This window comes from Biomphalaria glabrata, chromosome 4, assembly GCF_947242115.1.
Source record: "Biomphalaria glabrata chromosome 4, xgBioGlab47.1, whole genome shotgun sequence".
Classification (NCBI taxonomy): domain Eukaryota; kingdom Metazoa; phylum Mollusca; class Gastropoda; family Planorbidae; genus Biomphalaria; species Biomphalaria glabrata.
In genome coordinates this window covers 41,273,623-41,290,366 of record NC_074714.1, presented here as the reverse complement: position 1 = coordinate 41,290,366, position 16,744 = coordinate 41,273,623, and the positions used below count along the sequence as shown (strand labels likewise).

At 35.2% G+C, this 16,744-nt stretch overlaps 1 protein-coding gene and 1 long non-coding RNA gene across 4 annotated transcripts in view; one reads left to right on the top strand and one right to left on the bottom strand.

The window, feature by feature from the left end:
• LOC106052640 (integrator complex subunit 13-like) overlaps window positions 1–16,744 on the top strand; it is a 190,973-nt gene that overhangs the window by 133,551 nt on the left and 40,678 nt on the right. For all 3 annotated transcript variants that reach the window (XM_056025586.1, XM_056025585.1, XM_056025584.1), the window contains exon 7: window positions 6,430–6,558. In XM_056025586.1, coding sequence (XP_055881561.1) covers window positions 6,430–6,558 — 129 coding nt within the window. The remainder of the gene's footprint in view (window positions 1–6,429; window positions 6,559–16,744) is intronic.
• Window positions 8,934–15,247, bottom strand: LOC129925673 (uncharacterized). Its single transcript, XR_008777366.1, has 2 exons — window positions 14,691–15,247; window positions 8,934–9,399 (listed from the first exon to the last, which is right to left on the bottom strand). It is a non-coding gene; the product is annotated as an uncharacterized LOC129925673 (long non-coding RNA).

Below are 16,744 nucleotides of genomic sequence, written 5' to 3'. Positions count from 1 at the left end.
ACACATTTGTCTGCTCCAACATTTACACATTTGTTTTGCATATATCTGAAGATAAAGCCTAGGTTTTCACACAGGATATTATTTATTTAATTATTTAATTTTTTTTTGCATGAGTTCCTCACCATTTGAGATCCCCGCTTTGCTCTGGTAGCAATTACAACGTCCAGGTATGAAGCCCAGGCTTTCTTTCTCCATAACGTCTCACGTGTGAATTGAGTGATATATCAAATCAGCCACGTCTGGTTCTGTTCCTAGTAATTTGAACAGTTTATAACTGGCATCTGAATAGGGTCTGATAATTTTATCATTAAAATATTAGCATGACTGGTTCCTCGGAAAACATTCTTACCTAATGTGATGAAGTTTTGTCTTGTCAGTCACAGGTTCCAAGAACATGTTGACCGTCGACCTAACGCCCTTACCATGTCCTAGAAATTGATCTTCAGGAGTGTAGTTCCTTGCCAGCTGCCGTTTGCTCCTTGGCGTTGTACTTTCCAGACTTCTTCTGAATCACTTAAAACAATATTTCCCAAACTGTGTTCCGTGGAACCCTATAGTGTTCCGCGAGGCCTGATTAGGTGTTCCACGAACTACTGGAATAATTGACTACTAGGCCACCCGTGAATTAAAATCTCTAAAAAAAAATAAGCAAAGTGTTCCGCTAAATACAAAGAATGTGCGAAGCGTTCCGTTAAGGAAAAAGTTTGAGAAACACTGCTCTTAAAATACGTTTACCGTAAATGTTTATTTTTATGAAACGCATATACTTAGATATAGTTACAATGTAATCCAAAATAACAAGGTTTTAAAGGACGTAAGTTACTATTTATAAGTCTATAATAAATATTGCATCAGTTATAACGAAATCTTAACTTTCTGATGAAAGCACAACTAAACAGCAGTACCTATGTTAGTTCTACTTGACGATTAATTCAAAAGATTATCAATATCATTATGTACAAACTATCTATTTCTAGGTCAGTATGGCAACATAATATGGTTTTATCTTCATCCTTCACCAATACCTTAGTCTTTCGGACCGTTAGGGCGCCACACGAGATCTGTCAACCGTCTTTCTCCATTCCTCTCTGTCCTTTGCCTGGGATAGAATTTCATTCACTGACATTCTTTGGTGTTGTCTTCCCATCGCTTTCTCTGTCTTTCTCTTCTTCTTCTTCCTGATACTGTTCCCTGAAGGAAGATCTTTGCGAGCCCCGAGGACTTTGTGATGTGGCCATAGAATTTGGCATTTATGGTTTAGCAAAAGATAATTGAAAGTGTATGAGCACAATCAATGCATACAATTTATCTTTTATAGTCTTATAGAATTCGAAGCTATTTTGAGAGTTCAGTAAACTTTCGGGCATCGGAAATCTCCATTGGCAGTCTGAGAAACCAATGTCTTTCCCTATCTCCTCATATCAACTGTTTTCTGAGGCACCATGACAACATCTGTGTTCTGTAGAGCAGTTGAGAATGGTATGCTGAGGAACACGTTCATAATATCCTTCAATAGATATAATATTTTATCGTAATTTATCTCTTGTGTCTGTGTCCTATGTGTGTTCGCATGCGTGTGTGGTTGTGTGTGTGTGTAATAGTGATTTTCCAAAAAGCCACTTTGCTACCATCTCTAAAAGGTCGAGTTTGAAGACCCTATGGCGCGCAATAAGATTTCGGCTTTTTAAATCTGCATATCATAATGGGAAAAAAATATTATTTCTTTTCCTCTGAAGATTGTACGTGAAGTTGTATTTTCTAATGCAACTGTTTCCTTGCTGCACCGTAAAGCTTTGTGTCAAGGCTAGTCTTCCTCTGTCAACTCAATACCTGAGGCGGAGACTAACAGAAATAGTTTTCTTTACTTACGATGGATTTGTCTATTCTTAAATTGCGTGATTTCCTGAATGGACCATTCTTGCTGACATGACTTGATCACTTACACCCGTCAACGTTGTTGACTTTAGCAAGTGTCAAGTGACCGCTCTGCCGTTAATGTGATTAGCACACTTTTTTTTGCTCGTTAAGCCGCCTCATTCGTTTGAGTTACAGTTTCACAATTTCTCCGTGACATACCACTATGTCTGGCGCTTCATTGGAACAAGATTCACAAGGCCTTAAGTGACATAGTTGAAAAGTCAGCTGAGTAGCAAGACAGCAATTTGGGCAAGGGAAGCTGTTTCAAACTGCAATATTTCAAGGAAAAAGGAAAACAGGAATTTCTTTGTACCGCTCCACACCCGGAAGGAGAAACTGATATTCGGTTTAGTGGCGAAGTCGCTTGTAAGTTTTTACAAGTTCCTTCAGAACTGAAGATCAATACGTCCTAACCCGAACCTCCGTAAGACGGCTAAACTCGCAAACCAAGCAGACTTCTCAAAACGTGAAAGGGCTATTGACAATTTGATCTCACCAGAACTTGTATAGTGCTTTATAAAAGGATGATACAGTTACTTTCGGTATTTGGAAAACGATTCTTTGTTTTTAGCGGCCCCCGAAAGGGTAAAAGACGCTATTAGTTTTGTGTGAAATGTCTGTCCGTCTGTCCGTCCGTCCCGTTTAGATCTCGTAAACTAGAAAAGATATTTAAAATCGGAAATCACAATATTTTAGACCATTCAAAGTTCTGATGCAACGGCTACTTTTTTTTTTACTGAAAGCGAAAAATCTATTTATTAAAATCAGTTATGCAAGTATTTTTTAAAGAGAAAAAACTAATTAGTATGCATTATAAGTTAGACCTAATTTGAAACAAAAAGTAATCTTATAAACTACATTTTCCTGAACTTTTTTAAAATTGCAAATTTTTTTATTTTCTTATGAGGATTCCAATAAGAGATTGAGCCTTTTCAAAAATTAGATCAATTATAAGACATCAGTTAGGCCAGTGGAGGCGTGGTGGCTGAGCGGTAAAGCGCTTGGCTTCCGAACCGGGGGTCCCGGGTTCGAATACCGGTGAAGACTGGGATTTTTAACTTTGGAATCTTTGGGAGCCTCTAAGTCCACTCAGCTCTAATGGGTACCTGACATTAGTTGGGTAAAAGTAAAGGCGGTTGGTCGTTGTGCTGGCTACATGACACCCTTGTTAACCGTAGGCCACAGAAACAGATGAACTTTACATCATTTGCCCTAAAGACCACAATGTCTAAAAGGGGAACTAATTAGGCCAGGTTCACATCTAACCTTACATTCACTTTCACCTATCCTTTGATCTACTGGACCGTTGGGGCACTACACAAGATCTGTTAACCTTCTTTCTCCATTCTTATCTCTCATTTGTCTTTGATATAATTTCATTCGGATGTTCTTTCTGAAAAATTTGAAGCCTGCCTGGGTGGACCACTTCGGGGGCCGATTTTGAGTTTGTGTTTTCCACACAAACTGTCTTTTGTAACCTTGTTATGTTTTTGCTTTTAAATTTTATAGGTTATTTTTTTTTTTGCTACTAAAATGACACTAATTTCTAATATTTACTGCTGTCAAGCGATCCCAGCAACATCGTGGAAATAAAAAATAAACAGTTTTGTCTTATTACACACCCGTACACAGGTTTCAGTATTAGCATGGACATTCACAGATCAGATTCCGCTCACTCGTTACAAACCGAGACAATGTATCAAATAAACATTTTTTAAAAGCAATGTGATAGAAAATAACCCACAGTGGCCGCCTATGAGTGCGTGTGTAACACAAACTTCTTTTTTTTTTTTTTTTTCGTTTCACTGAAAACCGAAATGTTAATTTTGACAGCGAAATGTCTGGCATGCCATTACAAAAACGTGCAATCATTGGTTCCCACTTGTGCGAGTCAGACGTGAATTGTGGGAATGCTGTGTAAAGTAAATGTTTAATGTAGTGCCCCGTCTCTTTTCTACTTGTCTTTTTGTTACGGTAGCTTAAATTGTTACCTGGCGCCGCCTGGCGGTTTTATGTTTCTATCAATGAGTCAAGGTGTAACAAAAACATAAAAAAAAAGTTTGCCAACTTGTCTTCTGCTTAGCATGTGTTGATCTATGCCTGACATAAAGTGGATCTTCAGTCTGTTCTAGCCCTGCACTGTTTTCACAACGATGCTTAAAGTGCAAAGCTAAAAACTACAATATGTCAATTGAGTAAAGAAACTGTAGGTCAACTTCTTTCCCCTCCTCAGATAGAACCGTGTTCTTTGAGAGTGAGCTTATTCGTGCCTTTAACATTGAAGGAAAAAAGTTTTTCTATGCGTCTTTCATTATTTTATTTTTTTATTTTGCAATAAGACAGTGAGACAGGTATGAAATTTTTAGAACTTTTCATTACATATGACGCTTCGTGAGAAAACATACATACATCCGCTGGCAATATTTGACATCTGTCTCTAGCGAGGTCATGGCGTCAAGCATTGTCCTGCTCTCTGAGCTTCCTAAAATGTATCGTCTTTGCGTCTCTTTCTACAACGGCGTAGGTTAAATCAAAAAAAGAAACGTAGCTATTTTGGTATCAGAAGTCACAACAGTCAGAGATACATTCGAGACTCTAGTAAAGCACAAGCACTACCACAAGGTTTTTTTTAAACATCGAACTAACTCTCTGCTCTCTCTTACCATGAAAAAGTTGGTTGGCATTTCCTTGGCGTCACCAAGGTATTCTTTGTTAGTCTACATCATATCCAACAACACTCTACTGGATAAAGACATTAACAACAGGATAGCCAGGGCAATGGCCACCATGTCACGGTTGCAAAAAAGAGTCTGGGACAACATATTGCTGACTAACAGTACTAAAGCCCTAGTCTACCGGACCTGTGTGTTGAGCACCTTGCTGTACAGAAGTGAAACATGGTCAACCTACTCATGGCTGGTTCCACCTCCGATGCCTAAGGCGGATCTTTAAAATAAAGTGGCAAGATAAGATAACCAATGAGGAAGTGCTACGAAGAGCAGGGTGCCAGGACATCCGCTCTGTTATCAGCAGCAGACGCCTTGGCTGGCTTGGCCACGTTCGTAGAATGCCAGTAGGTCGACTTCCACAGGACATTTTGTATGGCGATCTAATACAAGGCAGGAGAGCCGCTGGTCGCCCACTTTACGTTATACGGATGCATGCAAACGCGACATGAATGTCGTCAAAATCGACACTAGCATCTGGGAAGAGTGGCACTGTATAGATCCACATGGAGAGAGAGAGCATAAGGAAGGGTCATGGATTGCAGATGTCACATACAACAGAAGCAGAAAGAAGGGTGAAAATGCAACGGCGCCTGGTGATTACATATGCCCAACCTGCGATCGCAGTTGTGTATCAATGATTGGCCTCTTTAGTCACACAAGAAGTTGCAAAGGGAAAAGATTGTCTCTCGAGATGTAAAATGCCACAGACTACAATGTAATAATAATACTTTTCTTTATTATCCATGAGGACATTTGTCTTGCTATTTGTGCATTAAAAAATACATTGTAACTATAGAAACAACATACACGTTCACACTAGTTTCACTCCAACGTTCCATGTGAAATGTTGACATCAGATCAATTCTAGTCAATGATTTGATGGCCAGGGGAACAAAGGAGTATTAATGTCTTTTTGTATACGGGATATTATATCTCCTTTAGTAACACCTCAAAATTCTGGCCCAGAGGAAGTTTTTTTCTTGTATTTAAAATCTGTTTAGCCTTCTTACGGATGTTTCTCTCCAACAGTTGTTCGAATGGAGTTTGTTTGCTACCAATGACTTTGCTAGCAACTATCACGATCTTCTGCAGTTTATTTTTATCTTTAATTCTCACATTGCCATACCAGGCAGTGATAGTGATATTTAAAATACTGCATTGGCATTGGCATACATTGGCAAGGCTTTTTCGCTAAAACTAAAGAAGACATTTTTCCTAGTAATGGCAATCTTTGAAAAAATATGTTTGTTACTTGATTGTTAGCTTTGATTTAATGACTTCTCATTCTAAATCCAATGCGCATGTGATCTAATTATTTGTTTGATTATTTAAGCTGATTGAATTACTGCCAACCGACCATCCTTTGTACTCTCGTGGACTTTCGCATTTCCTCTAAGCAGACTTGTGTGTGTGTTTACAATGCCTCTATTCAGGGGGCACATTCGTGAAAACAAATGGATCCTGGACACAGTTCTCGAAAACGGCTCTAACGATTTTCCACAGTTGATGTGTGTCGTTGGAAAAAGAATTACTAGCTCGTTGGCCAGACTGTATAAAAGTGTGTTTTTTTTTAATGTATTTAAATCTGTCTAGACGACTAGAAAATCTTTACCTTGAACAGATTACGTCGAAACAAAAATGTGTCTATCTAAAAACAATCTAGAATTTGTATAATTGTGATACACAATAAATCTATTTGTTACGCGATTGTCAGCTTTGATTTATTGATTTCTCATTCTAAATTCAAAGTGCATGTTATCCAAGTGATTTGTTTTGTTTTCAGTTAAACTCCTGTGTCAAGTTTGAAGTGACCTCCTCACACTCAGGACGTCACCTGTACAACAAGCTGGTCTACCTCTGCTGCAAACACTTTGACCTCTGCTCCACCACAGTCACAGGCATACCTATGAAGGTAAGGAAGTTGGTTGAAACCCGTTAAAATGGCAGAGAAATTGCATTCCATTATGTCATATTTTTAGTAAGATATTTCTGTGTTCCTAGCATTTTTTTAAATCATGTACCTTGTCATTTAATGTATCTGTGAAGGGATAAAGACTTCACACGCAGAAGAATGACTCTCTGCCTCTGTCTCCATCTCTGTCTTTCTGTCTCTTTCTCTCTCTACTCCCTCTATGTATATGGATACACACACACTTAAACACAACATTCACCACATTAACATTCACCGCTAGATTAACACTTGGATTCGTTTAGAACGTAATTAGGTTTTGTTTTAAGGGAAAGTCTGTCATTTATAAGATACTATATTCCGTAATCCTATCTTTGAATTATAAAGAGTCATTGTGCGATTCTGAGTTAAAATAAAGATTTCTATGTTTAGTATTAAGTCACACCTAGCTTGAGTTAATCATCAGAAGAAAACTTAGTTAATGGTTTACCGCCTACAAGAAACACGCGTTCTGAAAGACGTTGCGTTGATGGAAACCATTGCCTCGTGTCTGACAAGACCGACGCTCACCCCCAGAAGAGAACATTCAAACACCGGAACAAGATGTCGCTCCCCAGAGAGGATACCCCACCCCTGCCCGCCTGTGTGCAAGGCCAAACTCGTGTCATTCTTGTCTCGTAAGGAGATCAGCATATTATTTATTACCCTGGCTCCGAGAGACCTTCTAGCAACGACCCTGCCATAAAGTATATATCTGATCACCAAGGGCCGACAAAAATTTGTGAGCCTTCCATCTATTCTACAACAGTTTTTGCTCTTAAATCTTTTCTGCAATGTACAGGATTACTGAATTCACAAAAACCGGTTTTAAAGTTAGATCTTTGCTCTTTTTGGTCAGTGGCCTTTGGACCTTTAGTAAGCCTGCTACATGCGCAGCGTAGTGTGAATGTGGAATTGGGCAAATGCTTGTTGAAAGAAGAAGATTAGGACATTAAGTGACGTAAACGTGGTTATTATTGACATATTATTACTTGTGGAACCAAAATGAAACTTCTCATAATCTACTATTGCTGAGTCTGTTTTAGTGGATGATTAAGAGTATTATTTTCCCGTGATCGTAACAAAGCCCCCCCCCTCCCTTTTACAAACCCTGAGGCCCATAGGACTGATGTTAATATCATCTGTTATTAGGCTTGACTGCTAGTGTGATGTGGTTAACAGTACAATCTAGTACCGGGGATCCGTTAAAGAACATCTATTGAACGCCAACAACTTAACGTTTGATAATGTCTCCAGCCTGAATCTTGAAATAACTATTCACACACAAATATTTCAGATCTAATGACACAACATAACATTTGCACTATTATGAGCTTTTTTTAATACCTAAAAAAAAAACAAATTCCGTTGCTATAGGTGACTATTTAGACGTCTTATCACGTGACACTAGTCAAATTGCTAATGAAAAAGTGTTTCAATATTGGTTACTTGATGTAACAACGAGTAGATTGCTCTCAGCGTCTGAGTTTTTACTTTTGAAAACTTTCTCTATAACATTGTTTAAAAACATGTTTTGTTATGTTTATCGAGCTTTTAAAAAGACTTATTAATGCGTGATAAAGTTGAACGACGTTTTCCACCATTTTACTTGGGTTGGGCAGACGACGCGTACTTCTACTGTCGGGCAGTGCCATTGTTCGGCAGGGTACTTGCACTACTGCTGTCATTATTAAAATATATTATTGTATATTTAGATGAGTCACATTGACAATATTTTGTACCTGTGTTCCCCAGAAATATACACTTGTTTTGTTTCCCTATTAGTGGTTTTGTTCAGTTATTCTAACTTAAAGCCCTCCGATAGCCCCGAGGCACCAGTAGTAAGACTCTGTATCCAACGCGTCTATTCACGTCGCTATTAGCCCTTGACTAATCTAAATAGCTCTTGAGCGGTCCCAGCTTCCCGGGCTTGATCGCCACTCCTAGAGCCCTCTAGCCTGGTCCTTGAGTCAATGAGACCTGGGCTAGTCAAAGTTTTCGGTTACCTTGACCCGTGGCCTATAATACTGTTATTTGTCATGGCGGGAGGGAATGAGTAAAACTTGTAAATGGTTATTTTACTATTCACCTCACTGTACCGCAGCCCTTAACACTTGTATAAACATTAGTACAGAAATATAGGCACAGACTTTTACATTGTTGTTATCTTGTCATCTCTTGTGTGATGTTGCTTGTTCAGGCTGTCTTGAAGTCAACCAATTACTCTGCAAGCGTTTGGGTGTAATTGTTCGGGTGTATTCCGTGTAGTTGAACAACAATACAGAAAGAAACAGGCACATCTGTTTTTAACTAGTGAAGAGATGTAGTCAACACTGATGAACAATTTCACATAGATTTATTCTGATAAAAGGCCACAGTAGAAGTCTCTGTCACTAAACACGTCGTTACCCTGGAGTATTCTATCGCTAACTGATTTTCCGGTCTCTAACCCAACATATCCCAAACGTCACTAGTCCCGTTCAATATGCGTCTTCTATGGTGCGTCGCTAAATAACTAACCTATATAAATAAGGTGTCTAACAGATTCCTCCCCCCCCCCCCTGAAAAAAAAATATGTCAATATTTTTCCACTACTGTCAAGTCTTACAAGGGCATTTTCAATTTAAGGGGAAGACAACAAACATAAAATCTTGACATCTTCATCTTGACTTGACAGTTCTTCATATTCATGTCAATGTTCATAACATTCCATAATCATCCTCATTAGTACACAGTTCATCATGAAGAAAATGTGGCATCTTATGGGCACGTCATACATCACAAATGTTCTTCACTGGCAGTAATCTGACAAAATACAATATTTAAAAAAACAATTATAGACTTTATTTCCACATTCAATAAGTTTTTCCTTACTACCCTTTTATACGCTTTTGTCCATTTTTCTTTTATACTCACCCTTTTCCATAGAACTAACTTTCGTCAATGATATATGAAATGATTCATACAAAAAAAAATATCCATACTTACTTTCAAATGCTTAACATCAAATTTACTTATCTCCCTTTTCCATAATATATAAATTGTGTCAATATATTAATATATATTACATAATCAATATAATCATAGTTTATTTACAAAATTATTTCATTTCAATGTCATTCTAGACAATAGATCAGCTACAATATTCACAGATCCACTAATAGCTTTCACTTCAAATTTATATTCCTGTAGTGCTAAGAACCATCTATATACACGACTGTTTTTCATGCTCTTTTGCTGTATATACTGAATAGGTTTATGATCAGTTAATAATATGAATTTCCTTCCTATTAGATAGCTCTCTAGCTTAGTAATTACCCATATTACAGCTAAGGCTTCTCTTTCAATGACACTATATTTTTTCTCTGCCTCTGATAATTTTCTACTTACATATAATATAGGATGTAAGTTATCATAGTTCTGCATTAAACAACCACCAATAGCACTACCAGATGCATCAGTTGTGACATAAAATATTTTGTCTTTATCAGGTAGTCTTAATATTAGTTCATGACTAAAAATATCCTTAATTCTGTCAATAGCTTTCACACATTCCTCATTACAGACTACTTTTTGAGGTTTTCCTTTTTTAAGTAAGTCATTTAATGGATTCACTATTTCTGCTAAGTTCTTTATAAACTTTCTGTAATAATTTACTATTCCTAATATGCTTTTAATTTGTCTTTTTGTTGTAGGTATTTCAATATTTAGTACTTTCTTTATGTTATCTTCAATAGGGCTAATCATGTTGTTATTTACTTTATGTCCTAAGAAAATTATTTCCTCCAATCCTATTTCTACTTTTTCTGCTTGAATTGTAAGTCCACTTTCTTTTATTATTTTGAACACTTCTTTTACATCTACCAAATGTTCCTCCCAACTATTATTAAAAATACATATGTCATCCAAATAGCAAATAACATTTTCTTTGTTTCCAATTATCATGTTCATCATTCTATTAAATGTGGCAGGTGCATTTACTAATCCAAAACTCATATAATTCCATTGAAAAATACCATATGGTGTTACAAATGTTGTGCAAGGTTTTGCATTTTCTGTTAAAGGTATTTGCCAATAACCTTTAGTTAAATCCAATTTAGTAAAAAAATTTTGCTCCATTTAATTTATGTAAAATATCCTCTATATTTGGCATTGGATATGGGTCAAATTCTGTGATGTTGTTAAGTTTCCTATAATCAATACATAACCGTATATCTCCATTCTTCTTTTTGGCTATCACAATTGGTGAAGCATAAGGAGATGTTGATGGTTCAATTATACCTGATTCTAGTAAATTGTCTATTTCTTTCTTTACTTTGTCTTGTAAATGTAGCGGTATTCTATATGGTTTAAGCTTGATAGGTTTTGGGTCTGTTACTTTAATGTCATGTTTAATAATATTAGTTTTTCCTGGTATGCTGGAAAAAATTTCTTTGTATTCCTGTATTATTTTAGTTATATCTTTTGACTTTTCCTTAGTTAAATTATTAAGATTAATCTTTTGCCAAGTTTGATTCTCTTTTGTTTCTATTACAGGTATTTCCTTAATATCATTTTCATTGTGATTTTCATTTGTTATTATCATCAAGCATTCTTCTCTTTCTGAAAATTTATTTTCTATTTCCTCCTGAATGTTCTGTATTAACTCATCTTCTCTATAATGATACAGTTTCAAATTATTTATGTGATATGTTTTAATTTTCCCATTTATTTCAATTTGATAATTCACATCATTAATTTGTTTAATCACCTTAAATGGACCTTTCCATTGTTTACCAATTTTATTTTTCAGGTCATTTATTAATATTAATACATTGTTTCCTACTTCTAGTGTTTTCAATTGTCTTTTCTTATTTAGATTCTCATGAGCACTTTGTTTGTACTTCTTATTGTTGTTATATGCTTGAGTCCATATTTCTTTCAATTCTGTTGTGATTGTTGTTTCACTGTCATTATTTAATTTATTCTCATTGTCTATTAGATTTTCTTTAAAAACATCTAATTCATCTCTAGGTTTTCTTCCATGTATTATTTCATATGGTGAAAATTGTGTTGCTTCATGGATGTTGTTTCTATGAGCAAATAGTACATAGTTAATGTAATGATCCCACTTGTTCTGATTATTCTGAATTATTTTTGTTCTTTTTAATGAACCACCATACCGTTCACATAAACCGTTACTCTCTGGGTGGTAAACCGAAGAGTATATGTGTTGTATATTATATTGTTTAGTCCATTTCTTAAATTGTTCTGACTTAAACTGAGATCCCTGATCACTCAATATAATTTTAGGTATACCATGTCTTGTAATTACTTTTTGAGTTATGGCATTAATGATATTTTCTGCACTTGTATTTGATAATGGGATTGCTTCTGGGTATCTACTAAACATGTCTATTACTGTTAGAATGTATTTGTTATTATTTTCAGTTTGAATTAAAGGACCTATTAAATCAATAGATACTTTCTGAAATGGTTCTGTAGGTTCATCCATTTCTTGAATGGGTGCTTTATTCACGAGGCTTTTGTTAGATCTCTTTTGACATATGTCACATGAGTTTATGTATTTATTGATTGTTGCTTTCATTTTGGGCCAAAATACTTGTTTTGACAAATTCCTATAACATTTCTTTACTCCCCTATGTGCTGCTAAATTATTATCATGTGTCATGATTAAAACATCTTTCCAATATTTCTGTGGTAAGACAAGTTGTTTTATTTTCTTGTTATCATTACTTGTTTGTCTAAATAATATTTTACTCTCTATACAAAATTTCTCCATTGGATTATTATTGTTTTTATCTGATATTCTTGAATATATTTTCCCAATAATATTGTCATTCATTTGTTCTAATGCAAATGTGGGTGTTGTTTCTTTTTTACTTTGAGATATCTGTGTTTCAAGACTATTTTGTGTTTCATTTTCTATCTCTCTTTCCTTAACATCTGTATTTTCTATTTGTATTACATTACTGGTTTCTTTTTCTTCATCATTACTTATTACATTTATTGTGTTTTCCTGTTTCTCATCTTGTTTATCCATTGATCTTGTTATTACCATACTTGTTATTTTTTGTGTTTCTATGTTTTCATGATTTTGTCTTATGTTTTTGTATTTGTTTTGCCAGTCTTCTAATTCTTTTCTTGAACATTCTTTAACTCCTTTTATGTTTCCTACTAACATATCATATCTCATTTCTGGTATTGCAATGCCATCACAATAACCAGTGAAAAATGGAGTTTCAATGTATATCCTTATAGCTTTAAATTCTCTTACAGTGCCATCTGCTAATTCTACTTTCCTAGTAAACCCTTTATACCAATGAGGTTTGACAAATTTAGTTTTTACTGCCAAAGTGTTACAACCTGAATCCCTGATTAATTCCACCGGAATTCTATCTACAAACCCTGGGTACACTGCAAAATGGTTCCTATTTCCTTCCATGAAATATACCCTGTCTGTACCTTTATTTTTGTATTCCCTACTGTAACTCCTGTTTCTATAATTTCCCCTGTCATTCCTATCTCTACTCCTATATCTACTGTTATTTTGTTCATTGTATCTATTTCTACTTCCAGACCTACTATTCCCTCTTCTACAGTTAGCTGCTATATGACCTTTTCCTTGACATTTAAAACAGGTTATTTCACTATATTTTCTATTTCCACTATTTGATCTGTTTCTATTTCTACTTCTATCAACATTTTCTTTGGTGTATCCTATTAAATCTACTTTGCTCTTATCCCTGTCAGAAAATGGTTTATTTGGATAGGCATTTTTGTATACTCTCATTATCTTTGTTATTTCATCTATAGTTTTTGGATTTCTTTCTCTAATAAAAGATTGTAATTGAGGATCACATTTATTTACAAAGTTGTCCACTAGAATAAAATTTTTTAATCCCTCATAAGAGTTATTCACTTTTTCTAATTTTACCCACTTATTGAAAAAATCCTTTTCCATATTAATGGTAGTTAGGGGTTCTATTCCTAATGATGGTATATTGTCAAAGTATTTCTTTCTAAAAGTTGTAGCATTATGACCATAGGCATTCAACAACTCTTTTTTCAAAACCTGACAGCTATCATCAATATGATGGTCATGATTTTGACATATTGTTAGAGCTTGACCATGAACAAAGTCTATCAGTATTTCAGACCATTCTTCTTCTGGCATATTAAATGTAGACATTTTTGCCTCATATCTTTTCAGGAAATCACCAATGTCATCCTTCTGTTCATCAAAACTTTGTATCTTTCTCTTTAGCCATGTCTGCGAATTAAGGTTGTCTCTTTGTGTTGTAATATTATTTGAGTTATTTGTGTTATTTCCTTGTTCAGTTTGAGCTCTGGCTTGTGCTGCATCCAATCTCATCTTCTCCATTTTAGCTTCATGCTCTCTAATTTTTTCTCTCTCTTTGTCTTGCCTTTCTTGGTCCTCTTTTTGCTTCTCATATTCTTCCTTTCTGATCCTTTCTTGTCTATCTACTTCTTCCCTCACAACTTGCTGTACATAAGCTGCTAAATCCTTTCCTTTTAACTCCATGGCCTTTCCATCCTGCATAGCTGTTTCCTTAACCTCCTTAAGGTCCACATATGATGATGTAACCATTGTGTTTTATATTTTATATATATTTTTACTTAGCCTATATTGGTTATGGCTATACTTTAAACTTATTTTATATTTAGGTTTTTACACACTTTTATACACGTTTTAAGTGTTATTTCTCTATCTATAGATTTAGTAAATGTGTAAATCTAGTCTGAGTTATATTCAAATCTGTATATTAGATCTAGTATCACACAAATTTAAATCTAGTATATTATAGTATGTATAATAGTACCATTTAGGTCTATAGTTATCAAGAGCACTATGACTATTAGATCTAGTATGAATAACTATGATCAATTTTAAAATTTGATGTGACTGAAGTGTCTATAGAGTACTCAGTAGACTCTAGGACTGTCTAGAGTCTAGATCTAGATAAGATAGATCTAATCCAGAAATTATGGTTCTATTTAACCATACGAAATAAATATGTGTATACAATGTCAAATATATCTTTAACAAGATATATATATCTAGAATGTACTACCTTCATTCATCTTTCAATTAATAATATTCCAAATTCGAGTCTAGATAATTAAATGTACCAAAGAGATGTACAAAAATTTGTAGATCTAAATTTAGCCAGACGACAGTGTTTGACTACATAGCCAGTTTCGGCATTATTCTCATGGCAAAATCATATTTGATTTTAACCGCTCAAACTAAAATTATTTTAGTCTGATTCACAATAAAAGAATCCTACCTGTACTTTCTATCATTAAGTGAAAAAAATACAGATGTAATTAAATTAATAAAAATAAATAATTTAAAATAATATAAACAAATGAAATAATTAAATGAGACTATCGCTATGGGTTGGGATATGACAATATGGCACACAATGATAACGTCACGAAGTAACCAAGCAACAACGGATATGACGTTTACACAAACAAAACAATCACAACCCTAAACGTATAATATAGCTTTTCATCTAAATTATGTCTTCTACCCCGAACGGGTTTTAAGGCGCACCACCTGAATTTTACTCAGGCTAAGATAACAAATTTAGACAAAATCTATTTCTAAGGGCAATCTAAACATATACTACTAAGAAAAATGGCACTTAGCTTTTGATAAGAAAGATCCCTTTGTTCGGACTCCCGAATATGCTAGATCACAACAAATTCCACTGCCTCTCTTCCAGTTCTGACTCTGTTCTCCGGTGCTACCAGTGGATACAATCCGTGTCGAGTATCCCACGTAATGCCACAGATGTCTTGATATGCCACAGCAAAATGTTTCAGTTTCTTCGACGACTGTTGATGACCGTATGTGTAGTTCCGACGACTTTGTGTACACAGTTACTGACGAATAGGTTAACGGTTCTTCTGGCGACGACTTGATTTGTGTAGACGACTACTGACAAATAACAGTCTCTTGACGGCAACTTGATCTGGACGAATGACGAATAACGAATTTCTTGATGATGACTTGATCTGGGCTGACGAATAACGACTTTCTAAAATAGTTCACTGCTTCAGATTAAATCTGTTTTTAACTAGTGAAGAGATGTAGTCAACACTGATGAACAATTTCACATAGATTTATTCTGATAAAAGGCCACAGTAGAAGTCTCTGTCACTAAACACGTCGTTACCCTGGAGTATTCTATCGCTAACTGATTTTCCGGTCTCTAACCCCACATATCCCAAACGTCACTAGTCCCGTTCAATATGCGTCTTCTATGGTGCGTCGCTAAATAACTAAACTATAAATAAGGTGTCTAACACTTGACAAAGCTCTTCTTCCCACTTCCCAGTCTCGGATCAAGTTGAAACTTTTCACAATTTTCATTCTTCCTAACAAAACATGAATCAATAAAAAAAAAAAGCAATTAGTTAATTTAATAGTGTTAATTAATTGATTTTTTTATATCGAAAAATTTACATAAATCGTACGGTATTCTGAAATATGGCTGAAAAATCTGGAGTTCTTTCCCTTAGATATTTAAAAAAAAATATTTTGCTTGTTTGTTTTTCAAATCTATTAAGTTGTTTGCCAGCGAGTTTAGACAATCTGTTCCCGCCTCTTGCTGCTGTTTGTTACTTGCTTTTTCTCTCTCTCTCTTACTTTGTATCACATTTTCTTACTCTCATTTCATCTTTTTCTTGCTTTCCGCCCCTGTCTCTCTCTATCTCTTTTTATTTTGTATCCTCCCCATTCGTCTCTCAAACAAGCCCCCCCCCCTCCCATGCACTCTTTCTCTCTTTATCTCCCAACAAATTTTTTTATTTCATTTATTTGTCTACGAAGTAAACCTTGAAATCTTTGCAAACATTTTATATTCTTTCGTCCTAGGCGTTTTATTTAGCATTTTTATTTGTATGTATTCTTTTTGTCGGAGTGCTTGACATTAGTTTATTCAATGTTAATCATCGTGGCATTGTTCCTAGCACAGGTAATCCCCGGCATTTATCTTATTTCTATGTAACGATCCATAGTTGCTTGGTGACTGAAGAAGGCCATAGATCTCATCGTGACTTTTGATGTCCCCCGTCCCCCATCACTATACATCATCACCCGTGCAATATTGTTAGT